Source organism: Lepus europaeus, chromosome 7 (genome assembly GCF_033115175.1).
Source record: "Lepus europaeus isolate LE1 chromosome 7, mLepTim1.pri, whole genome shotgun sequence".
Lineage (NCBI taxonomy): Eukaryota > Metazoa > Chordata > Mammalia > Lagomorpha > Leporidae > Lepus > Lepus europaeus.
In genome coordinates this window covers 100,590,475-100,616,229 of record NC_084833.1, presented here as the reverse complement: position 1 = coordinate 100,616,229, position 25,755 = coordinate 100,590,475, and the positions used below count along the sequence as shown (strand labels likewise).

General features: G+C 44.6%; 2 protein-coding genes, 1 non-coding gene and 1 pseudogene across 4 annotated transcripts; 3 read left to right on the top strand and 1 right to left on the bottom strand.

Annotated features, from left to right (window-relative positions):
- Positions 1-209: 209 nt before the first annotated feature.
- Positions 210-424, top strand: LOC133764683 (cytochrome c oxidase subunit 6C-like; annotated as a pseudogene).
- Positions 425-9,539: 9,115 nt separating this feature from the next.
- SDHD (succinate dehydrogenase complex subunit D) lies at positions 9,540-23,879 on the bottom strand. 2 transcript variants are annotated; one of them, XM_062197015.1, is made up of 4 exons: positions 23,768-23,875; positions 20,831-20,947; positions 17,009-17,153; positions 9,540-10,485 (listed from the first exon to the last, which is right to left on the bottom strand). In XM_062197015.1, the coding sequence occupies exons 1-4, from the start codon at positions 23,817-23,819 to the stop codon at positions 10,320-10,322; spliced, it is 480 nt and encodes a 159-aa protein (XP_062052999.1). In that variant the 5' UTR covers positions 23,820-23,875; the 3' UTR covers positions 9,540-10,319. The 2 variants fall into 2 exon arrangements, with proteins under 2 accessions (XP_062052999.1, XP_062053000.1); XM_062197016.1 differs by lacking the exon at positions 17,009-17,153 and having other exon boundaries at positions 23,768-23,879.
- On the top strand, positions 13,454-13,582 carry LOC133764990 (small nucleolar RNA SNORA11). The gene has a single exon (XR_009866551.1). It is a non-coding gene; the product is annotated as a small nucleolar RNA SNORA11 (small nucleolar RNA).
- Positions 23,880-23,957: 78 nt separating the features above from the next.
- TIMM8B (translocase of inner mitochondrial membrane 8 homolog B) lies at positions 23,958-25,635 on the top strand. The gene is made up of 2 exons (XM_062197017.1): positions 23,958-24,088; positions 25,243-25,635. Exons 1-2 carry the CDS (start codon positions 23,960-23,962, stop codon positions 25,408-25,410), a joined length of 297 nt encoding a protein of 98 aa, XP_062053001.1. The 5' UTR covers positions 23,958-23,959; the 3' UTR covers positions 25,411-25,635.
- The last annotated feature ends 120 nt before the right edge of the window (positions 25,636-25,755 follow it).

Here is a 25,755-nt window from a genome sequence, read left to right as displayed (position 1 = left end):
GACTCTCTCTCTCACTGTCCACTCTGCTGTCAAAAAAAAAAAAAAAAATGTTCAAAGCATATAACTGCCATTGATAGTCTGGTATCTTTCTGTATTTCTATAGACACAGATATGAGTGTTTCACAGTTCATGGAAAATACATGTTATTATAAAACTCTGGATTTTCTCCAGCAGCCAGGAAGGACACTGATGTTAAGGACAATAACCACATGGTGCCCAGGGCTGTGGTGAAACCTCAGATGCAGGGACTTCTGGCCAAAAATAGATATTGCTGGAGCATTTACCATCTCCTTGGGCATTGCAGCTAAAGTTTGCTGTTGCAGAACCAAGAAAGTAGGCATATGCAGATTTCTACAAAAAGTAAGATTCCATGAAAGATTTTGAGGAAATGAAGAGGGCTAGGACCTTTCAGAGTGCAAAGTGATTTGGGGATGTAAAGAAGTTCTTTGAAACTTTAAAAAAAAAAAAAAGACAAAAAGGAAGAAGCAAAGAGGATGGGCTAGAGGGAGGGAGGGAGGGAGGAAGGGAATATAATCATGTTCTTAGAATTGTATCTACAAATCACATTGAATCTGTTAAAAACTAATGAAAATTTAAAAAAAAAAAAAAAGAATTTCTTTGGATTGAATTCCATAGAAGTTTGCCACTGACCTGTGTTTCCAAACTATGAAACATGAAATATATGAGGTTATCTCTTTTACAGTATGTAACTGAATTTTGTTCCACTTAATCTGACAGTCTCCAATTCTAAGCATTAAGTGTAACCCATTTACTCTCATAGTCATCAGTGTTGTATCTGGATTTCATTTCTACCATCTTATTTGGGGCTATTTTCCATGCGTTTCTTCTTTTCCCTTCTTATTCTTGAATTAGTAAAGCATCCTTAGATGGGCAATTTAGAAGATAGACAATACAAAACATTGGTCACACACCATGGTTTTAATATGCCTTTCACAATATTTTTATGCAGATTGGCCATCAGTTAATGTGTTTCAAAGAAAGCTCCTTTGCTCTTGGGTAAGATTAGTGTGTGGACTGAGGAATGTCAGCCCCTAGTCACCTGCCTTCTGGCTCGCTCTGTCTCTGAGAGGAAAGAACTCTGTTGCAGGGGCTGGCGCTGTGGCGTAGGGGGTTAAGATGCCATCTGCAGTGCCAGCATTCCACATGGGGGCGGGTTTGAGACCTGACTGCTCCACTTGCACACTTCCAACCCAGTTCCCTGCTAATGTGCAGGGGAAAGCAGCTGAGGGTGCTTGGGCCCCTGCACAAACGTGGGAGATCCGGAAGAAGCTCCCAGCTCCCAGCTTTTTTTTTTTTTTTTTTTTTTTTTTTTTTTAATTTTTGACAGGCAGAGTGGATAGTGAGAGAGAGACAGAGAGAAAGGTCTTCCTTTTGCCGTTGGTTCACCCTCCAATGGCCGCCGCGGTAGCGCGCTGCGGCTGGCGCACCGCGCTGATCCGATGGCAGGAGCCAGGTGCTTCTCCTCCTGGTCTCCCATGGGGTGCAGGGCCCAAGGACTTGGGCCATCCTCCACTGCACTCCCTGGCCACAGCAGAGAGCTGGCCTGGAAGAGGGGCAACCGGGACAGGATCGGTGCCCCGACCAGGACTAGAACCCGGTGTGCCGGCGCCGCAAGGCGGAGGATTAGCCTAGTGAGCCGCGGCGCCGGCCCCAGCTCCCAGGTTTAGCTTGGCCCAGCCCTGGCTGTTGTGGCCATCTGGGGAGCATACCAATGAAAAGAAGATCTCTCTGTCTCTGTCTCTCCCTCTCTCTCTGTGACTCTTTCAAAATAAATGGGTAAATCCTTAAAAAAAATATGTGGCTGTGGTGAAAGATTATAATTAATATTTATACTAAAGGCTACACCACAAATAATCATTTGCAAAACAAAGAATACAAATATGTGAATGCAGATATGTTTTGTCTATTTGTCACGGAAATCTTTACAGTTTAATGCATGTGCTTGCCTAATATGCTGATGAGGTTAATTATACCTCAAAACTAAAATGAAAAGCTTTAAACGTATTTTTGCATTTGTGTATGTATAAAAACATACATTTGAAGATAATTAAGATTAATAAACCTGGGACCAGTATCGTGGCATAATGGATGAAGCCGCTGCATGCAGTGCCACCATCCCACATGGGCAGCGATTCGAGTCCCGCCTGCTCTACTTCTGATCCAGTTCCCTGCTGATGCACCTGGGAAAGCAGCTGAAGGTGGTCCAGGTGCTTGGGCCCCTGCCAATCATGTGGGAGACCCAGATGAAACTCCTGGCTCCTAGCTTCACCCTGGTCATTGCAGCCATTTGGAGAATGAACCAGCAGATGGAACAACTCTCTCCTTCTGTGTAACTCTGACCTTCAGTAGAAGATGGCCCAAGTCCTTGGGCCCCTGCACCTGCGTGGGAAACCTGGAGGAAGCTCCTGGCTCCTGGCTTCGTATCAGCACAGCTCCGGTTGTTATGGCCAATTGGGGACTTTGTGTGTGTGTGTGCGTGTGTGTAACTCTTTGAAGTAAAATAAATAAGTCTTTTAAAAATAAATAAATGTTAAAAAAAAAAAAAAAAAGATTTGTAGGCCCAAAAGAGCTTAAGAATCATTTTACAAGAGAAAATCAGTTGGACAGGATAAGATTGCTCTTTAGAAACAGTTTTGTACCTTTGTCATACTCTAGATTTTTCCCTTTATTTTTCTGTTGCTTTTTATTTTACAAACCCTGCGTCAGGGTGTCCTTTGTAATGCACATGAATCAGACTTAGTAGCCAATTTCTGACAGTTTTTCCCCTAAACTTAAGACCTAAAAACAGAATAACAGAAATATTAAGAGACCTCTACATCTAAACCCTCTTTGGAGTATCCCAGATAGCCATAATGTTCCAATTTAATATTTCATGAAAGGAGAGAAATTAAAATAATAAGATAAGCTTGAGGGGCCAGCATTGTGGTGCAGCTGGGTAAGCTGCACTATGGTGCTAGCATCCCATATGAGTGCTGGTTCAAGACCCCACTGCTGTGCTTCCAATCCAGATCCCAGCTAATGCACCTGGGAAAGCAGCAGAGGATGGCCTGAGTGCAAGGACTCCTACACCCATGTGGGAGAGCTGGATGAAGCCAGGCTCCCAGACCTGGCCAATGCAGCCATTTGGGGAATGAACCAGCAAATGAAAGATTTCTGTCTCTGTCACTCTGCCTTCCAAATAAATATTCTTTTTTAAAGAAAAAAAAAGTATTCTTTTTTAAAGAAAAATAATTTAAAGAAAAATATTTTTTTAAAGAAAAAAAAACCACAAACACTGTATGAGCTGATCTAAGTAATATCCCAAAGCTCTGCTCACTGGACACAGATCTCCAACATTTTCTTTCCTAAATAATAACCTTTCCTACAATAACCTTGGGTACTTCCTAACTATGCCATATCCTCCTCAATGTTTGTCCATGAAACACAGGGTTGATAAAGTCATGCTAAAAACTAGCATCATAGGGATTGACATTGTGGTATATAGCAGGTTAAGCTATTGCCTTCGACACTGGCATCCCGTATGAACACCAGTTCAAGCCATGCTCTTCCACTTCCAATCTAGCTCTCTGCATCGGAGGATGGCCCAAGTGCTTAAGCCATCCATCCGGATAGATTTCCTGGCTCCCTGCTTCAGCCAGGGCTGGGCCAGGCCACTGTGGCCATTTGAGGAGTGAACCAGCAGATGGAAGATCTCTCTCTCTCTCTCTCTCTCTCTCTCTCTCTCTCCTGCTCCCTCTGTAACTCTGCCTTTCAAATACATAAATCTTAAAAAAAAAAAAAACAAAAAAAAACTAGCTTCACTCAAAACTAGGAAGTCATATATGTTCACTACTGTCTATTATATTAATGCACTATCTGCTTCCTTCTTAAGTACTAAATGCTTCAGCTGAAACCTCCTGCTTACCCTAATCATTTACCTGATAGAGAGACATCAGTATTGTCTAAGGGTTGTTTAAATCGAAGCATGCCAAGTCCTAACTGGTGTTCTCCTGCACAACCCTGACATATCACCATTTGATGATGACTCCTCCCTGAAAAGAATCAAGGTGTACTTTGTGCTCACAAGGTGTATTTTTTTTTTTTTTTTTGACAGGCAGAGTGGACAGTGAGAGAGAGAGACAGAGAGAAAGTCTTCCTTTTGCCGTTGGTTCACCCTCCAATGGCCGCCGCGGTAGCGCGCTGCGGCCGGCGCACCGCGCTGATCCGATGGCAGGAGCCAGGTGCTTCTCCTGGTCTCCCATGGGGTGCAGAGCCCAAACACTTGGGCCATCCTCCACTGCACTCCCTGGCCACAGCAGAGAGCTGGCCTGGAAGAGGGGCAACCGGGACAGGATCGGTGCCCCGACCGGGACTAGAACCTGGTGTGCCGGCGCCGCAAGGCGGAGGATTAGCCTGTTGAGCCACGGCGCCGGTGTATTTTGTAACCCACAGCTCCCAATAGCTGAACTGACAGCTCTGTTAAAAGATCGCCATCTGGCTGAAGAACTAGGAATTAACACACACACTGTCCATGGATGAACTTTCAGGATGGCTTGTGATGTCAGCATACTGCGCAGAGGGGTTTCCTAACTTCCTAATATCTGTACACCTTATTATTATTATTAATATGCCTGAGTTTGAGTCCCAGCTCCACTTCCAATTCCTGCTTCTCGCTAATGTGCACCTTGGGAGGCAGCAGGTGATGGCCCAAGTACTTGGGTTTCTCCATTCACAAGAGAAACTCAGAGTTCCTGGCTCCTGGCTTTGACTTGTCCCAGCCCTGGCTGTTGCAGGCATTTGGGAAGTGAAACAATGGATGGAGGATCTCTGTCTGCCACTTTCTGCTTTTCAAATAAATAGGGGGCTGGCACTGTGGTGTAGTGCATAAAGCAGCCGTCTGTATCCCATATGGGCTCCAGTTCATCCTAGCTGCTCCACTTCCAATGCAGCTCCCTGCTAATGCACCTGAAAAAGCAGAAGATGGCCCAGGTGCTTGGTCCCCTGCACCCATGTGGGAGACCCAGATGAAGCTCCTGGCTCCTGGCTTCAGCCTAGTCCCGTCCCAGATATTGTAGGCATTTGGGGAGTGAACCAGAGGATGGAAGATTCTCTCTCTCTCTCTCTCTCTCCCTTTTCCAATAAAAATAAATTTTTTAAAAAGGGCTGGTACTGTGGCATAGCAGGTAAAACAGCCACTTGCATTCCATATGGGCACCGGTTTGAGTCCCAGCTGCTCCACTTCTGATCCAGCTTCCTACTAATGCACCTGGGAAAGCAGCAGCAGATGACCCAAGTACTTGGGAGATCCAGCAGAAGCTGCTGGCTCCTGGCTTCAGATCAGCCTGGTTTCGGCCTTGGCAGCCATCTGGGTAGTGAAACAGTGGATGGAAGACCTCTCTGTATCTCGCCCTCTCTCTGTAACTCTGCTTCTCAAATAAATAAATCTTTTAAAAAATACATAAATAACAATTAAATATAAAATGAAATACAAAGGGAAAGACAGTGGTTTTCATACTGCATGGTGATTCCCAAACTACCCCCAGACAATGTTTGTGCTGCAAAAATAATAGCCCAAAATATAGGGAAAAATTGGCTCAAACTCTGCAAGACTTCCTGAAGAGACTGAGCACGTGATATTAGCGTACTTATAATAAAAATGAATATAATAATACAAAATAATTATAAACTTTTTATTTAATTATAATAAAATAAATATAAAATAAAAATTATAATAAAAATGAATTTGAACCTTTACAAATGTCATGGATGGTTTAATCAGAACCCTCTTAAGTAATATTTAATAACAGTTTGTAATTAAGGTAGACTAAAGCCTTCCATTAGTGCCAAGTTTTATGCCTAGGACTAATGACACTGCCATTTACTTCTTAAAATCTTCTAAAGTCTGAAATTAAAGATTGAAATGAAAGATTCTGGGAGGCTGGGCTTGACTCATCCCTGGTATATCCTCCTCTTGTCATTTTTTTTCAAATATGCATCTCATATACATGAGGTCTTCAAAAAGTTCATGGAAATTTGTATTATGAAAAAATTATGCATGGGTTTTGAAATATTTTTGCAGCAAAATAAACAATTTTAAATTCCATTTTCCCACAAACTTTTACAAGTACCTCATTTAGTCTGAGACCCAACATGACAAACTATCTTTCTGAAAGCAGAATCGTAAGATATATTGTACATGCCACCACCACCAGCATGCTACACAGCTGGGAGACTAACTTTATTAGAAGAAACACTGATAAATTAGCCTTTAGATCACACTGGAAATGATCATTGGGGTCTTTAACTTCCAATACAGTTTTTTTTTTTTAAAGATTTTATTTATTTATTCGAAAGTCAAAGTTACACAGAGAGGAGAGGCAGAAAGAAAGGTCTTCCATCCAATGGTTCATTCCCCAATTGGCCATAACGGCCGGAGCTGTGCCCATCCAAAGCCAGGAGCCAGGAGCTTACTCTGGGTCTCCCATGCGGGTACAGGGACCCAAAGACTTGGGCCATCTTCTATTGCTTTCCCAGGCCATGGCAGAGAGCTGGATCAGAAGTGGAGCAGCCAGGTCTCGAACTGGCACCCATATGGGATGCCAGCGCTTCAGGCCAGGTCGTTAACCCACTGCATCACAGCACCGGCCCCTCCAATACAGTTCTTAAGCTCACAAATACATGTTTCTCAGGGAAAATAAAGTCTACAAATTTTTCTCTCTTCCCGGATATCTCATACATCGAAAATTCCCGCTACCGTATCCAATTTCCCACCAAAAACTTTGACACCACCTCCCTTCCACCTATTTATGACAAACTGAGCAGCTTCCTTCCTTGCTCAGTCTTCCACACACTAAGTTCTAAAAATCTCTTGAATGCGTTCTCCTTTTCATTCTGGCTACCACTGTCTTCCGAGTTCATCATTTACATCTGGACAACCGAGGCAATGTTCCCACGCTTACCTTCCTCAAACTCCTCCTTCACACAGCTACCAGCATTACCTATTTACAATACAAACCTGACCACGTCATTTGTTCCGTTGAGTCTTCAGTGACCCCCCCTTACTGACATCAAGATAAGTCTCAATTTTTACCACAGCATAGTCGTGCACAATCAGTCCCTCGCTCTGCTGTGATTGTGCCAAATCACATGCAACTTTCTGCTTGCTCTCCCATTCTGCACTCCTCACAGCTCACCCCAGCTTCCTTGGCTGCTATCAGCTTTGTATCTTTGTGCACTCAGGTCAAGAACCTTCTCTTCCAGGAAGCTTAGGGAAAACTGTTGCTGCATCTTTTGCATTCATTACACAATACAACACAATATTGCAATCATTCACTTATTGCTCCAATTTGACTATGGACTCCTTTAAAAGATAAAGTTTCCTTTATCCATAGTCCAGTGTCAATTACATGAGGTACTTACTCTCTAATGAATGAGTGAACGTTGGACTCCTACAACACTTTTTGGAATTGATTCCTACTTTCCACTGCCACTGTCAAAGTTCAAGTCCTTTCTTCTACCTGTCCTTTCATGTCTTTTGCCTCTTATCGGCCTTCCTAATGCCACCTAAACTCTTTCTAAAGCACAATTCAAACTTCCTACTGCAGCAGGCATTTAGCCTGCCAGGTAAGAGGCGGTGCTGTAGTAAAGCAGGCTTGTGATGACAGTATCCTATAATGGCACCAGCTCGGGTCCTGGCTGCTCCACTTATGACCCAGCTCCCTGCTAATGCACCCAGGAAAGCAGTGGGAGATGGGCCAAGTGCTTGAGACCTTGCCAACCATGTGAGAGACCTGGATGGAGTTCCAGGCTCCCAGCTGCAACCCAGCCTAGCCCAGCCCAGCCCCAGCTGTTGTGGCCATTTAGGGAGGGAATCAATGGGTGAAAGATCTATTTCTCCATCTCTGTAATTTAGCCTTTAAAAAAAAAATGCTGGTTAAGACCCTGATGTCTCACTTCAGCTGAGTTTGGTTCCAATTCCAGCTCCTGATTCTTGATTCCTGCTAATTAATGTAGCCCCTGGAAGGCAGTAACGATGGCTCAAGTGGTTGAGTTCCAGCAAGCCACTTGAGATACCTAGATTGAGTCCCCAGCCCCCAGTTTCAGGCCCAACCCAGCCTCGGTCATTGTAAGCATTTGGGGAGCAAGTTAATAAATGAGAACTCTTTCTGAAAACTAACAAAAGGGGATATGGGGGAGGGAAAAGAGGGAAAGAAGGAAATGAAGAGAAACCTATTGCTGTTGGCCCTTGCCTTGTTTCCCTGTTGCAGACTAATTGTTCCCAGACACAGCTCAGCTCCATCCTAATTACCAAATCATCTGGGACCTGGGTCACAGAATGCCCGAGTAATCTCTACTGGAACTTTTCCACTCACCATTGAATGAAGCAAGCTTATTAGCACTAGATTCACTCCATCATACAGCAATGTACTGGTGGGGGGTAGGGGAACAAGCACGAGCAGAAGGGAGGAATGACACTAACAGGGGCAACTGTCTGTAGAAAATTTTGAAGCAACTGTTAAAAACTACAATATCTCAATGAACTACTAGCAACTCTAAACATGATTAGCAATGAAACTTCTCAGCTAGGATGGACTGGTCCCACCAGCATCACCCAATGGTTAGCCACTGCTATTCAGGCATCTCTCTCCCACCCCCATTTTGAAACCTTTTACCTATCCCCAAAACATAATCAGTCACCTCTCTTGAAGCCCTTCAAGGACAACTGAATCTCCTACAAGACTACAGGCATATAGAAGGGAGTTTCCACACTCAGTCCAGACATTCACAATTTTTTTTTAAGATTTATTTATTTGAAAGGCAGAGTTACAGGTTGAAATGGAGAGATAGAGAGAGGGATCTTCCATCTGCTGGTTCACTACCCAAATGGCTGTAGTAGCCAGCCAGGGTTGGACTAGTTCCAAAGGCCTGGAACTCCACCCAGGTCACCCATATGGGTGGCAGGGGACCATCCTCTGCTGCCTTCCCAGGCACATCAGCAAGCAGCAGGATTGGAAATGGAGTGGCCAGGACATGAACCAGAGCTCATATATGATGCTGGATTCTCAGGACATGGCTTAACCCATTTTACCACAACACCAGGTCCCACAAACAGACCTACCTGCTAGCTAGCCCCTTCAACAGTCTGCCCTAAGTTTCCGGAGTGAAGTCTTCAATGCTGAAATGTGCTAAGTCCCAGTTCTCTATATTGCTAGGAGAAACCAATATGCCAAACACTCAGTTCTCAGACCACACTAAATGAACATAATCGGACTTACAAAAGCTGGTTTTCATAGAACACCATTGTCTGGATACAATTCTATTCCTATTACTAAATCTTAATATTTTACTCATACCAACTTACTTACACTTACTATTTCAGTGTATTGCATGTCAATCTTTTTTTGAATAACAGCAGTTTATATCTGATTTACCTAACTGTTAAGCTTCAGAAGGAAATTTTAACACTCATTCTGTTTTTAAATTCTGGATATAACAGACATTTAATTCTAATCAATAAACAAGAAACTAATACATTAACAAAAGGTAGAACACATTTTTTATTATATATTTTATTTTAAAAAATTCTTCTCAATGAATGCATTTTCTCAAGATTGACACAGTGAGAAATAACAATTACTTACAGTTTTATATTTATGCACAGATTATTTTAGGACAACTCAAACATCTGAGCATTAAGTCTCAGTTCAGAATTTGAAGTATTTTAATACACATACCAGGACCACCTCCTTCCAAATGGAACTTCTTTAGATGAAGTTTTCTAAGCTTTTCTTTGTAGGATTTAGAAATCTGTAATGTGCATTATCAGCATTTCATAATTTCGAGGTTTCCCTGGGACATGTAACCATCAGGAGCTGCTATCATCTGAACAGAGAGGGAGGTTTGCAAATATTCAGCACTAATTTTCCACAGTCTTTACCCATGAATTAAGTCTTTCCCTGTGTCCTTTATTCCTAGGACAACTATGGAAGAGTCTGATCTTGTACTGATAGCAGTAAAGCTCAGTTCCCTTTCAGAGATTGAGAAATTAAAAGGCAAAGGCTCATAGACAATCTTAGTGACACTGCGAGTCTCATGAGAAACTGGGCGACAACTTACCAGAATGCAGAACTCAGTCTCGCAACTCATTAGCTAGCAATTCTCACATCTTTTTCTCAATGATTAAATTCTGAAAATAACCATGTGATTGGGACAAGTCTATACACCCATGGCCTTAATCTGCTACTTCCTCCTTTGGGTGAGTTGAATGCATGACAGAGCAGAGGCATAAAATCAATTCTTAAGGCATTAAGTCAGGAAGGTCAGAGCTTCCACAGCATGGCGACAGCTTTGCAGATGCCCACATCGTGATAGTTGAAATAACAAAGGCCAGCAAAGGTTAAAGCCGAGAGTGCCAGCAGGCCTGCCTTGGCAGCTTTCTGTGGTGTATCCCCATGCACGTAGTCAGTAACAACTTGTCCAAGGCCCCTACAGGAAAAAAAAAAAAAAACAGCACAAATGAAAAAAATCACAAGTGAAGTTAGAAGGCTATATAGATGACTTGGTGGGGAAAAAAAAAAGGTTCGAAATGCAACCAGTGTCTCTATCCGCCTCTCCAACAACTGTATGCTTCTTCAGGGGACTCAGTAGAGTAACTTTTATAGGTAGAATTACTTCTATACTTTTTTGAGATGGTAAATCAAAGTAACTCATTAGTAAGATTCACAAACCAAAATGAAAGAATCCAGAGTTCCCTAATAACGTGACAAAACATCCTCCCGTAGTCAGATTCAATTTTTCTGAGTCATTTATTAAGACAGTAACTAATTGCTCTCCTATTTATAAAATGTTATTGTTTCCAACTGAACTAAATTCTCTACAGTGTTCATTAACTCAAGAATTTACTGGGGCCAGCCAGCACTGTCAGCTTAATGCCCTGGCCTGAAGCACCAGCATCCCATATGGGTGCTGGTTCGAGACCTGGCTGCTCCACTTCCCACCCAGCTCTCTGCTGTGGCCTGGGAAAAGCAGTGGAAGATGGCCCAAGTGCTTGGGCCCCTGCACCAACGTGGGAGACCCAGAATAAAAATGGCATCCCTGCCCTTATGGAACATTCTAGTGAAGCAGAAAGGAAAGTAAATACACATGAAATATGAAGAAATAGTTCAGGAAAGATGACATAAATAAGGACATTTCAAATATGTGACAATGCTACATCAGAGTGCTCAGGTCAGAGGCCTGGCTCTGCTTCTGATTCCAGCTTCATGCTAGTGCACATCCCTGTGAGCAGCAGTGATGGCTCACGAGGTTGGGTCCCTGTCATCCACACGGCGTGACCTGGATTAAATTCCAGGCTCCTGGCTTCAGCCTGGCCCAGCTCCGGCTGTTGCAGACATCTCATTCCAGTGGATGAAAGACCTCTCTCTGTAGCTTTGCCTTCCAAAATAAAACAACTGGGGTTAGGCATTTGGTGCAGCAGTTAAGACAGCACTTGGGATGCTTGCATCTCATATCAGAGTCCCTGCACTCAAGTCCTAGCTCTGCTTCCAAAGCAGCTTCCTACTAATGCTACCCTCAGAGGCAGCAGGTGATTACATAAGTTCTTGGGTGCCTTCCCTCCATGTAGAAGACCTAGATCAAGATCCTGGCTCCTGGGCATTTAACCAGCAGAAGGAAGATCTCTATGTGTCTCTGCCATTCAAATAAACAAATACAAGTTTTCAAAAGTGACAATGACCTTGTCACTCTGTGGAACAGTAAAGAGGTCAGTATGGCTGGAGTGGAGATCAGAGAAATGAAGGAATAGACTGCAAAAGGCCTTGAGGGTCATGACAAAGAGTTTGAATTTTATCTGAATGTAATAGGAAACCACTGACATGTTTTAAGCAGGGAATATCCTAAGAAGTGACCCCATTTTACTATTTTTTATAGCAGTTTTATTGAGCTGTAATTCACATACCATAAAATTTGCCTTTCGAAATGCACAATTCAGTAGTTTATACATAAAATTGCCCAACTATCTCCACTACTTAATTCCCTAACACAACCATCACTCCCAAAAAACCATCAGTCCATTTCACATCCACTAATTTTCTTTTTGTCTCCATGGATTTGCCTACCCTGGACTTTACATAGAAAAGAAATGATACGGGCCGCACCGTGGCTTAACAGGCTAATCCTCCGCCTTGCAGCGCCAGCACACCGAATTCTAGTCCCGGTCGGGGCGCCGGATTCTATCCCAGTTGCCCCTCTTCCAGGCCAGCTCTCTGCTATGGCCCGGGAAGGCAGTGGAGGATGGCCCAAGTCCTTGGGCCCTGCACCCGCATGGGAGAGCAGGAGAAGCACCTGGCTCCTGCCTTCGGATCAGCACAGTGTGCCGGCCACAGCGGCCAATGGAGGGTGAACCAACGGCAAAAAGGAAGACCTTTCTCTCTGTCTCTCTCTCTCTCACTATCCACTCTGCCTGTCAAAAAAAAAGAAAAGAAATGATACAATATGGGGCCTTTGTGTCATGTTTCTTTCACTTAGTATGTTTCCCATGTTCATCCATATGGTAGCATACTTCATTCCTTTACAAAGCTCGATGATATTATTCTATTTGTATAAACATGCCATATTTTGTTTAGCTAGTCATCAGAGGTGGATATTTGGATTATTTCCACTTTTCCGCTAATAAAGCAATGCTGCTATAAGAATTCCTATAGAAGTATTTGCGAGGACACATGTTCTCAATTCTCTCAGGTATACAGATAAAAGTGGAATTGCTGAATTATATGGTCACTCTATGTTGAAGCTTTGGTCAGGACTGTGAAATCATTTTACAAAGTGGCTACAATGTTTTATATTCCCAGCAGAAATGTGAAATGGTTCCACATCCTAGACAACCCTTGTTATTCTCCACCTTTTTAATGACAGTCATCCCAGCAGATGCAAAGTAGTATTTCACTGGAGCTTTGATTAGTGTTTCTCTGAAGACAACAGAGTAACTTTTCATGTGTGTATTGCCCATCTGCATATCTTCTTTGGAGAAATGTAATTTTTCTTTTTAAAAAGGTCACTCTGGGAGCAGGCACTTTGGTGTACTGGGTTAAGTTGCCACTGAATCACATACTGTAGTGCTCGGATGGAGTCCTGCTTCTGCTACTGATCCAGTCTCCTACTACTGCACTTGGAAGGCAGATGACACTCCAAGTATCTGAGTTCCTGCCATCCCTGTGGGACATCCAGATGGTGATCCTGGCTTCTGGCTTCAAGCTTCAGCCTGGTCCAGCCCCAACAGTTGCAGGTATTTGGGGTACAAGCCAGCAAATGGGATACATCTCTCTGTCTCTCCTTCCCTCTCTGGCACTCTTTCAAATAAATAAATAATTTTTTTTAAAGTCACTCTGCCTACAGTGTGGTGAACAGACAATGCAAGCAGGAAAAGGGTGCAATTTAGAAACAGAAGCTAAGCTAGAGAGTGTGCTCAGAGCAAGGGGCCTGAAGAATGGCTCCTCTGATTACAACACACCAAATAGGAATCTTGGGTCATTGTGATGAGGTACATAAAACTTGTGGCCTCTTTACAAACAAATGCCCTACACATGTGCCCTGTGCACCTTCATGTGGCTACCAGGCAGAACCAGTGGCACGAGGCTCAATATTGGAAGAAAAGTTGCAGTGTTCAGTGGAGAACATCACCACATAGCATCTCTCTAGTCTATGCCTTGGTGGGCCCTAGGTTATCTTAGAAATAAAGGTTTTCAACTTGAAGAAAAAGAAAAAAAAAAAAAAAAAAGAAACAGAAGCTAGTTAGAAGGCTATTGAGGTGGTCTAAACAAGGCCACTGGCTTAACCCAAGCTACTGACAGGGAAGATGATATGAAGTAACAATTCAGGCTTTTTACTTTCAACTCTCATTTATTTATTTGCTTGACAGGCAGAGACAGAAATATCTAGAATGACTCCTAGAATTTTTAGCTTGAGTAACTAGATTTAACTAAGATGACATTTTGAGGGGAAATAAAATAATTTGGGGAGAATGGGGCAGGGAGAATGATTTGGCCAACACTAAATTTGGGATGACTACCAGAGAACCAAGTAGGTATGTCATTTAGAAAACTGGGCATAGAAGTCTGCAGCTCAGGAAAAGAGGTCTGATCTGAGCTCACCTCAGGAAAGTGAATAGATACATTAAGGAGGCCAAGACTGAGCCCTGGGGACATGATCAGTGAGTGGTCAGACAAGAGGAGAGAAGCTGGCAGAAGTGACCTCTATGGTATCCAGGAAGCCAAAGAACAGTGATTTAAGGACAGAATGATCAACTGAGTTGAATGCTGCTGAGAGGTCAAATAAGTGGAACACAGAGGAGAGACAACTGGGTTTGGAAAGATAAGGATCTCTGCTGATCTTGGTAAGAATGACATGCTAAATTAAGCTTTAGTTAATATGAATTAAGAGACGGGGACTGGTGCTGTGGCTAAACTTCTGCCTGTGGCACAGGCATCCCATACTGATACCAATTCAAGTCCTGGCTGCTCTTCTTCCAATCCAGCTCCCTACTAATGCACCTGTGAACCCAGTAGCCGATGACCCAAGTGCTTGGGCCCCTGCACCTGTGTGGGAGACCTGAAAAAATCACCTGGTTCCTGGCTTCAGATCAGACCAGCTCCAGCCATTTTGGCATTTGGGGAGTGAACCGGTGGATGAAGACTTTTCTGTCTCTCCTTCTCTTTTTAATTCTACCTTTCAAATAAATAAAATCTTAAAAAAAAAATTGTATGATTGTATGCTAAGAAACTGAAGTGCAATTATAGACACCTCTTTCAAGTAATTTTTTTTTTTTTCTGTAAAAGAGAATAGAAAATAAGCAAGGTAAGTAGAAGGAGAAAAGGAATCAAGAAGCCAACCGTGGGGCCAATGCCACCTGCAACGCTGGCATCCCATATGAATGCTGATTCATGTCCCGGCTGCTCCACTTCTGATCCAGCTCCCTTTTAATGACTTGGGAAAAATAGCAGAGGATGGCCCAAGTGCTTGGGATTCTGCATCTACACGGGAGACATGGATAAGGTTCCTGGCTTCGACGTCATCCAGCCTGGCTACTGCAGTCAACTGGAGAGTGAACTAGTGGATGGAAGATCTCTCTCCCTCTGTCTTTCCCTCTCTCTCATTCTTTCAAATAAATAAATATTTTTTAAAAAATCAGGGTCACAGTTCACAGTTCCTGGCAGGAAGTGGGGTGGCAACTGTGACAGAAATGAAGCACAAGAAGGAGGCTTCTGGAATAGGGTGGTGGAGTTCAGTTTTTTGAGTTGGGTGGTATTCCCCGACGCTCTAGTTTGGTTATGGTTTGAATGTGTCCATCAAAGGTCTGTGAGCTGGAAGCTTAGTCCTCAGAGTGGTGACGCTGAATGACGGGGCACCTTTAAGTGGAAGGACTTAGTGGGAGGTGGCGAGATCAGCGGGGGCACTGCCCTTGGAAAATATTAATGTAGATCTCTCAGTACCCCCTCCTCCCACTCAGTTCCATGAGTAATTGCTATAAAAAAGTAAACCCTGGTCTCAGAATCTCTCCCACCCTCAGACTCGCCATGTGACTTCTCTCTCGCATGCACTCTCACCGTGCTGCTGCTTACCGCGTTAGGGTAAAGCCAGAAAGCCCTCACCAGAGCTGAGCAGAAGCTGGCATCACGGTCTGGGACCACCCATACTGTGAGTTCAATAAACTCCCTTTCCTGAAAAATTATCTAGCTTGGGTTTTTGGTAATAACAACACAAAATGGACTAATAGACCCTTATTCATTAGCCCTACATTTGATTCTTGTGATTTTCTATATCAGTAGTTTTATTCTGGAGGTGAGAGGAGTCAGGGAATGCCAAATAGTACATAAAATAATAAACAGATCATGTAGTAATCATATTAGAAGGTAGTAAGTACTTCTGAGAAAGAGAAGAGAGAGAGAATGTCAAAAAGTATACTGCAGGGCTGGCGCCGTGGCTTAACAGGCTAATCATCCACCTTGCAGCGCCGGCACACCGGGTTCTAGTCCCGGTTGGGGCACCGGATTCTATCCCGGTTGCCCCTCTTCCAGGCCAGCTCTCTGCTATGGCCCGGGAGTGCAGTGGAGGATGGCCCAAGTGCTTGGGCCCTGCACCCACATGGGAGACCAGGAGAAGCACCTGGCTCCTGGCTTCAGATCAGCGCAATGCGCTGGCCACAGCAGCCATTGGAAGGTGAACCAACGGCAAAAAGGAAGACCTTTCTGTCTCTCTCTCTCACTATCCACTCTGCCTGTCAAAAAAAAAAAAAAGTATACTGCAGTTTTGGTTAATTGGTTAGGAAAGGCTTTGTTGAGAGGGCAACAATTAAGATCTGAAGGAGATGAGGGAAGAAGCCAAGAATGTAACTAAAAAGAGTTTCAGGCAAAAGGAAGAATAAAGCCCCAGGCCTAAAATGTCCCTGGCGTTTCTGAGGGATGTTGAGGAAGCCAGCCTGAATGAGGGATCAATGAGAGACAAGCAGCTAGAGATGAGGGAAGAAATGGGCGGGGCCAGGGAACTCACAGAGTGTGTAAGCCACTGCAATTCTAGTTTTAGGGTAAATTGAAAAAACCAAGATGGGTGTTGAGATGTCTTATGTACATAGGATTATGAGGGCTGCTGTGTTGGAAATAGACACAAAGCCGGCCATTAAGGAGATACTCTCAGAGCCAAGGATGATGACCAGGTGTGGGCCTTGCACAAACAGAAGAATGCACACGCCATTAACTTAGCTGGGCAAGAATGCAGGAGATCAGATTTGGAAGCAATCATCAACTTCGTTTTATCAATGCAACATTCAAAATGCCTATTAGATATGCAAATAAAGACATCAAATAGGTAAGTGGATATATAAATCTGAACATGTGGGTGTTTCATACACATTTATAAGTTTTCTCTGGATATTGAATACTTCAATAAACTCCTCCTTCATTTGCAATATATGAGCCAAATTCACAGTAAACGAACTAGGCAGACAAAGTGTACTTGCCAGTGACTATGAAGAGACAGAACTGCGGCCAAGGAGTAGTCCATTGCAGAGCATGGATTCAAATAAGCAGCTGGAAGCAAGCCCAGGAGCAAAACACTGACAACTCTCTCACCAGTCCAGTGGAGGGATGCAGCCTTGGAACCAGCTACAAAAAGAACCAGATTCATGAGAGTTGAGGGGAGAAACACTCATTGCTCACCTTCAGCATCTTCCACAAAACTGCCCAAACTGACAGAATGGCAGTAACATGGGGTGGGCACTGTCGCACAACAGGTTAAGCTGCTGCCTGCAGTACCAGCATCCCATCTGGGTGCCAGCTCATGTCCCAGCTGCTCCACTTCCAATCCAGCTCCCTGCTAATGCACCTGGGCAAGCAAAGGATGGGCGTAAGACCTGCATGAGAGACCTGGAAGAAGCTCCTGGCTCCTGGCTTTGGCCTAGTCCTGTCTCAGCCGTTGCAGCCATTTTGGGAGTGAACAAGTGGATGGAAAATTTTTCTCTCCTTTAAAAAAAAAGGGGGGCAGGCCGGCGCCGTGGCTTAACAGGCTAATCCTCCACCTTGCAGCGCCGGCACACGGGTTCTAGTCCCGGTCGGGGCACCAATCCTGTCCCGGTTGCCCGTCTTCCAGGCCAGCTCTCTGCTGTGGCCAGGGAGTGCAGTGGAGGATGGCCCAAGTGCTTGGGCCCTGCACCCCATGGGAGACCAGGAGAAGCACCTGGCTCCTGCCATCGGATCAGCGCGATGCGCCGGCCGCAGCGCGCCTACCACGGCGGCCACTGGAGGGTGAACCAACGGCAAAAGGAAGACCTTTCTCTCTGTCTCCCTCTACTGTCCACTCTGCCTGTCAAAAAAAAAAGGGGGGGTGGGTGGCACTGTGGCGCAGTAGGTTAATCCTCCGCCTGCAGCGCCGGAATCCCATGTGGGCACCAGTTCTAGTCCCAGCTCCCCGCTGAGGCCTGGGAAAGCAGTAGAAGATGGCCCAAGCCCTTGGGCCCCTCCACCCATGTGTGAGACCCAGAAGAAGCTTCTGGCTCCTGGCTTCGGATAAGCGCAGCTCCGGCCATTGCGGCCATTTGGGGAGTGAACCAGAGGACGAAAGACCTCTCTCTCTGTCTCTCCCTCACTGTATGTAACTCTACCTCTCAAATAAATAAATAAAAAACCTTAAAAAAAAAATTTTTTTCTGTGTGTCTCCCTCTCTTTTTCAAATAAATAAATAAATCTTATAAAAAAAAAAAAGCTAACAATATACTGTAAGATTTAATCCTGAGCATAAAGACATTCATATTTTAAAAAGTAACTGACAGAGATGTTATCCCTTCTTTAAAGTCTTTCAGCACAAGAGTATCTTGGAGGCTGGCACCGCAGCACACTTGGCTAATCCTCTGCCTGCGGCACCAGTACCCTGGGTTCTAGTCCCGGTTGGGGCACCAGATTCTGTCCCGGTTGCTCCTCTTCCAGTTCAGCTCTCTGCTGTGGCCCAGGAAGGCAGTGGAGGATGGCCCAAGTCCTTGGGCCCCTGTACCCACATGGGAGACCAGGAGGAAGCACCTGGCTCCTGGCTTTGGATCGGTGTAATGCACCTGCCGTAGTAGTCATTTGGGGGGTGAATCAACGGCCGTAGTAGTCATTTTGGGGTTGAACCAACGGAAAAGGAAGACCTTACTGTCTGTCTCTCACTAACTCTGCCTGTCCAAAAAAAAAAAAAAAAGTATCTTGGAGCCTGCTTGTATTGATTAGAAGACAAATCCACTTTGCTTAAAGGCAAGCAAGTAATGAAATGCCTTTGCAGAATTAAGCCATGCTTGGACTTCAGTAAAATGGACATCTATCTTACAAATTACTAATGCCTGATGAGTTCCTAAACATTATTTATTTATTCCTAAAGCATGCATATTTGGTATAGTAAAGATGCTGGTGACCACAATGACTGGGACAGGGCCAGGCCAAAGCCAGGAGCTTCAGCCAGGAACATTATCCAGATCTCCTACATAGGTGCAGGGTCCAGGGACTTGGGTCATCTTCTACTGCTTTCCCAGGTGCATTAGCAGGGAGCTGAATTGGAAGTGAGCATTAGGGACTCGAACCAGCACCCATATGGGATGCCGATGCTGCAGGCTGAGGCTTAATCTGCTGTACCACAGTGCTGGCCCCAAGAAGCCCACATCTCATGTCTGAGTACCTGGGTTCTATACCCAGCCCTGGTTGCTCCTGATTTTAGTTCTCTAGGAATGTAGGCACTGGGAGGCAGTATTGATGGCTCAGTAGTTGGGTTCCTGCCTCCCACATGTGAGACTGAGGTTGAGTTCCTGGCTCTTGGTTTGATCCCTGGCCTAGGGCCTTTGCAGGCATCTAAAGGAGAGAACCAGCAGATCCTAGGAGCATGCCCTCTCTTTATCTCTTGGGGGGAAAAAAAAAAAAGAATGGCATCATTCTCACATATAAGCACAATGTCTTTAAAAAAATTAAAATTCACACCTTTAATCTTTGGAAGAAATATAATAGCCTCCCCCAAACAATGTTAATCCACTCAACTCAAGGAAGCAAATGTCAGGGCAGGTTTTCAGATCATGGTCCTGGGGCCGGCGCTGTGGCTCACTTGGTTAATCCTCCGCCTGTGGCACTGGCATTCCATATGGGCACCAGGTTCTAGTCCTGGTTGCTCCTCTTCCAGTCCAGCTCTCTGCTGTGGCCCGGGAGGGCAGTAGAGGATGGCCAAGTGTTTGGGCTCCTGCACCCGCATGGGAGACCAGGAGGAAGCACCTGGCTCCTGGCTTCAGATCAGCGCAGTGCCGGCCGTAGCGGCCATTTGGGGAGTGAACCAATGGAAGGAAGACCTTTCTCTCTGTCTCCCTCTCTGTCTATAACTCTACCTGTCAAATTAAAAAAAATAAAATAAAATAAAAAAAAATAGATCATGGCCCTCCCATGTCCCATTACTCACAAATAAGCCCAAAACAGACAGAACATGGAAACTTTTTTTAAACATGTGAAAAAACCATATGAGCTTTAAACATCTGAGTGCCTCTTTTTGGTTGCAGATTCCTCTGCCAATATCGTAAAAGAATGAGCTTCTTTCCTGAACAATGCACACAGACACTCATAAACATACGCAACTGCAGGGCCTCTTCTTCAGCTCGACACATTCCCAAGTTAAAGTGTCTGCTAAATTTAACTGAAAGAGGCAAACGAATCCAGAACAGAAATTTTTCATAGATAAAAAGTCCTAAAGAGCAGAAAAAGTATATTTGGCTAACTCCTTGGAACTGATGCAACTCTAAGTGACCACCTGAAGTATCAAGAAGTCTGATCTCTCCAGACTTTAAAAACTGAAGCACAGTTAGCTCATTATTCACCTATGGATTCTCTCTCTCTCTTTTCTTAAATGTGACAGCCAGAGAGAGGGAAGGTAGAGGGAGGGGAAATATCCTACCCATTTCTAAGACTAAAATCCATACAATACTCATTTAAGAAATGACCCAGTTTTAAAGTCAAGCTAAAAAACTGATTAAGTCAATGACAATAAGTACACATGATGCAGTCTCTACATTACCTAGTATTCTCCGCTCCCCATACCTGGCTCTTCTACATTAGTGAAACAAGAGTGACTTAACTGTATCAAGCAGACTCTTCCTAGAGTTATTTGACTTAGGCCAGAAAGTCTTTATGAACGTAAATGGCACCATCCACCCACAGTAGCATTATAAACTAGGATTTCATTTAACGGAATTGGACACAAGAGTCCCACCAACAGGAATCGAGGCCTGTTGCAGGCGTAACAATCAGCCAAGGTGAAGATGGCTGTAGCCCAGAGAACATACAGTGGCGACTTGGTGACAGGTGAATATGCTGCACTCCACACCATCCTGGGGAAGGCCGGTCCTGGAGAAATGCTGAGATGTGAGTGGGTCTCACCACCAGGCTTCGGAGGAACACAGCTGAGGAAACAGGAGCACCACATAAGCACCTCTCCTTTCACGGAACCAAAAGACTTTCTAAACAATCCCAAGCAAGCTACTTAACCCTAAGTAGGGAATGACATCTCAACTGTAAAATGAAGGTAGTATCAATTTCACTAGGATACTGTGAAGACTGAACAATCAATGAATCACTTATGAAAAGAGCCTCATTTTTACTAACTTTTTAAAAGTAAACATTAGGGGCTCACATTGTGGCATAGTGCGTTAACCCAATGCCTGCAATGCTGGCATCCCACGTGGGCAGTGGTTCGTATCCCAGCTGCTCCACTTCCCATCCAGGTCCCTGCTGATACAGCTGGGAAAGCAGTGGAGGATGGCACAAGTGTGAGGGCCCACGTACCCACACGGGACACCCGAAGAAGCCCGTGGCTCCTGGCTTTGCCCTTCAGCTTGTGGTCATTTGGGGAATGAACCAACAGATGAAAAGAACTCTCATTCTGTTTCTTCTTCTCTCTTTGTAACCCTGCCTTTCAAATAAATCATCTTTAAAATAAATGTTAGCTTGTTTCGCTTTCAATTTATTCATCTATTCAGTCAACAAACATTTACTATGTGTAAGACTAAGCTCTGCTCCAGAGCCAGAGAGATAAATGACAAGGTTTTTGCCCCCAAGAAATTCAAGCTCCCTTAGGAACTTCATCTATAACCTTCTAAGACCAGTTTCTCCATTTGTACACCTGAACTCACTTCCTCTGTCCCCTTTTAGGCCCAGACTCTGCTAAAATATAGAGATAGAAATGCACCCAGTTGAACCACCTCCCAGTGTGAGAAGAGTTAAGTTAAACAAGCTCTCTAAGTTCCAATTTCGTCATTTGTAAAATGGAAATAGTGCTTACTCAAATTAAAAATTTAAAAATACAGGTAAGGGACTTAGCATAGTTGCCAGAATATTACAAGTACTACAAAAAGGGTAACTACTTACCACTCTTCTCCTGTGCCTTCAATCTCTTTTTGGCCATTTTCCCTCAACTGATGTAATAAGCCTAACCATTCCTTTGACCTCATGTCCTCTAACTAATGCCCATGCCCTTTCTTCTCTTTCCAATCTTGCTTCTTTGAAGGGTGGTCTAAATCACCTCTCCTTTCTCACTCACCAGTAATTCTTCAACTTTGAAACTTATTGTTACCCTCACCAGAGCTGCTTTGGTCGGTCACCAATAATCTTCATGAGGTCATACCCAACAGACTGTGTTCAATCTTAATCTTATTAGGCCCTTCCTCCTACAACAGCTGGGACTGGTGGCCTCGCCTTTATTCTTTTCTCTGACAGAATTCTTCTAGTTCTCCTTCTGTTTCTCTAACCATCCCGTTTCCATCTCCTCCTGCATTGTCTCAAGGTTTCCTCAGGATTCTATCATCTGCTTATTGCATTCCTCACTCCCTATGTCTACTCCAGAGCATTTCTTCCAGCCACAGTTTCATCTACTGCTAAAGCTGATAACATCCAAATCTCTACCTCCAATTCTGCTATTTCGCCAGCGTTTCAGATGTTTAGCTAGCTGTTTGGTCTTTCCACTGAGATGTGTACATGTCCTCCAACTCAACTTGTCACAAAATGGAATCACCCTTCAATTCACTTTCCCATCCAAACTTGTATTCCATTTGTATGCTCTGTACTCTATTTAATGATGGCTCAGACACTCTAGCCTAACCCACAGGTCTGGAAATCATGCAGGACTTTTCCCCTAAATTCAGATTCAGTTGTTAAGATTAGTGACTTATCTTCTTAACATTTCCTTCTTTTTTTTTTTTTTTTTTTTGGTACTGCTTCCCAAGTTCAGGGCTTTACCTTCCCTAGACAACAGTGTCCTATCTCATCTCCCTTACTTGCCTCTTGGGCTGCTCCATCTCCCACCACAGCCATCCACCAAATCGTTACTGAAGTAATCAGTCTAAACTGCAAACCTATGTCCAACTCTTCCTTGGCCGCCCTTCACACACCAGTTAAAGCGCACACTCTCAAGATGTGTTCTCCTATGATTTGGTTCCACTTCCTTCTCCCTTCCAGATTCACCTCATCTTCATGTCTTACAGGATCCAGTTAATTTTGTTTTTCTTTATACTATGCAGTTTCTTTGCCTTCATTATTGCTTTTGCTCATTCCAGTAGCTCTAACTGTAAAGCTCTTCTTGGCTGTCTTTATACTCAAGATTCAAATCAGGCACACCTCCTTACAAACCACGACGGGGAAATCCTTGCAAAACACAGAGCTACAGATATTCTTTCTCTTGACTCCCATAACAATTTATGAGAGCAAAACAGGTGCTACTTTTTGTTAAGTAATGCTTACATGTACTTTCCCTATTAGAATCATAGCCGTTTGAGGGAAGAAACCATGTTGTGTTCTCACTTGTATCCCAGCCCCTACAGTGCCTGTTACAACACAAATGTCCATTTAAAATGGCTATCGAACTGCTCCCCCCAAGGTTCACTGTCAAACCCAACTCTAGCGGAAATAGGCAAGACAGAGCATCGCGCCTGAGATCCTAAAGGTCTTTCCCGATGCAGGATGAGAGCATTCTAGGAACTGCGAACGGGGAGAGTCACCAGTAGACAAAATAGTTTCCCCGTACAAATGCAGCTCCCAGGAAGAGCTCTCTCACTTTATCCCTTCTCTACGTCGACCCACAGCGGGGAAGATACGCGTTCGGGCGCACATTTGGGAAGAGAAATTGCTTTCTCCTCTAGATACCTCACCACCAGCAGACGAGTCCTCAACTCCACCCCCTACCCGGCTGGAGGCTGCGTGGGGCACCTCCGGCTGCCAGAGCCCCTCACCTCGACTTCCTTGGGCACCGCAAAGGACACTCAACCTCCCGAGAGTCGCCATCTCGCTCCGGAGGGCTCAAGGTCATCCACCAACCCGGAAGCAGTTATGCGACACCGCCCACCCCGCGAAGACGACGCAAGAAAATAAGGAGGAAAATGCTGCGTGAACCGGAAGTGAGGGGGCGGAGCGTGCGGCCGCGCATGCGTGTTCGCGCTTGTCGGAGGGCTCAGATTGTTGTGCGGAAGATGGCTGAGCTCGGAGAGGCGGACGAAGCGGAACTGCAGCGCTTGGTGGCGGCGGAACAGCAAAAGGCACAGTTCACTGCACAGGTGCGGGGACAGGGACTGGATCTGGAGAGTGGAGAGAGGGGGATGAAGCACAGGCTCCGGACGCCCGCAGAGCTCTGCACACTGGCGGCTGAGTGAGGCCGCCGGGTGTTGGATTCCGGCTGCGCCCCGTAACCTCACAAAGAAAACGAACCGTGGCCCTCCTGCTCGACGAACGGCAGTGCTCAGGTGCCCGCTAAGCAAGTGCAGCCCTGGGTAAAAGAGGTAGAGTAGAAGGGTTTGGGAGGCGCAAGAGCATGAGAGCATCACCAGCCGGCGACCTGAGCGGGAATTGGGAAGATGTGGGTTTCAGTCCCGCCTTTGCCTCGTGCCGCTACACACCCAACCACTGTGGGTTTTGCCGGGTTGTGAGGGTCATAATCAATAATGTACCTGAGGATTATAAAGCACGAGAACATTAGTGGAAAGGTGGGCTTTGAAGTAGTCTTGTCGACAGACTGTCGGTTGAGAAAGATTTTGGAACCCCTGAGGCAACCTCAAGGGTCCACGTGGTGCTTGCGGGCGGCATGACCTTGGGGCAGTTACTTAGCTACGACTCCTAAATGGAGGTAGTGATGGCCATCTTTTGGGACTTGAAAGTGACTTGACTTGGCAGCTCAGCCTCCCAAATAACAATCTCCTATATGGTAACCTTCTCCCTTTTAAGGGGGGCGGGATACGTGGAGAATGAGCAGAAACAATGGTTGTTAAGTCTTTGGGTCATGATCAATCAGGTAGTTGCATACGTTTTTGTGGTTTATGTGCGTTGTTCTGGAGAGTGGATCCAAAACCTTCATCGGATTCTCAAATGTATCCCAAGATCCCAGAAAGGTTAAAGAACTACCGTCCTGGGAATAGGTTTGAATGATGTGAGTGGCTTAAGGCAGTGAACTGTCTTGCGTTTGCATTGGTGCTAGCTGCTTTTGGAAATATAAAGTTACTGGTCCTACATGCGAATTTACAGTCAGTGTAGAAATGACGATCTGGACCATACTGGTGACAAATTAGAAAGCAAAGACAGAGGAGAGCCCAACGGGACTGTCTTGTTTGCTGATTCAAAGAACTGTTTTGTCAGGTGATGGAAAATGAAAAATAGGAAACTGGACAGTTAGACCTACCTGCATATTCCAATGGTTATTACTTTTCTTTCTTCTTAGGTGCATCACTTCATGGAGCTCTGTTGGGATAAATGTGTGGAGAAGCCAGGGAATCGTCTAGACTCTCGCACTGAAAATTGTCTGTCTAGCTGCGTGGACCGCTTCATCGACACTACTCTTGCCATCACTGGTCGGTTTGCCCAGATTGTACAGAAGGGAGGGCAGTAGGCTACCCCAAGAGAATGACAGAAGCAGCGAAAAGACTTGTTATTACACAGATGGAAGAACCAGAGGGAAAAAGTCATCATCCCATTGGCAGGTCATCATCATCAGACTATTGGTGCTTTTAAAAAGTAAAAGATCAAATGTTGAAAAACTGAAATTTTATTTATTTGGAATTCAGAGATTCCAGGTTATATCACATGAACTATTCAATAAATATGAATTCTCCAACTTTTTTTATGTCATTTTAGGATTAAATATATAGAGAGATCTCTGATCGGCAGGAATCACTAGAAACGAATGTGTACCAAAGCCAGCAGTGCAAATGGGAGATTATAAATTTTGAAAAAC

What these genes read in the sequence shown, in the direction of transcription:
- SDHD (XM_062197015.1), bottom strand. Translation starts at nt 23,819, where the DNA reads ATGGCGACTCTCGGGAGGTTGAGTGTCCTTTGCGGTGCCCAAGGAAGT. An exon ending in CGGTGCCCAAGGAAGTCGAG is followed by an intron (nt 20,948 to 23,767) that starts GTGAGGGGCTCT and finishes CTGTTTCCTCAG; the next exon opens with CTGTGTTCCTCCGAAGCCTG. An exon ending in CCTGTCACCAAGTCGCCACT is followed by an intron (nt 17,154 to 20,830) that starts GTATGTTCTCTG and finishes TTCTTTTTGTAG; the next exon opens with CTGGTTCCAAGGCTGCATCC.
- TIMM8B (XM_062197017.1), top strand. Translation starts at nt 23,960, where the DNA reads ATGCGTGTTCGCGCTTGTCGGAGGGCTCAGATTGTTGTGCGGAAGATG. An exon ending in AGGCACAGTTCACTGCACAG is followed by an intron (nt 24,089 to 25,242) that starts GTGCGGGGACAG and finishes CTTTCTTCTTAG; the next exon opens with GTGCATCACTTCATGGAGCT.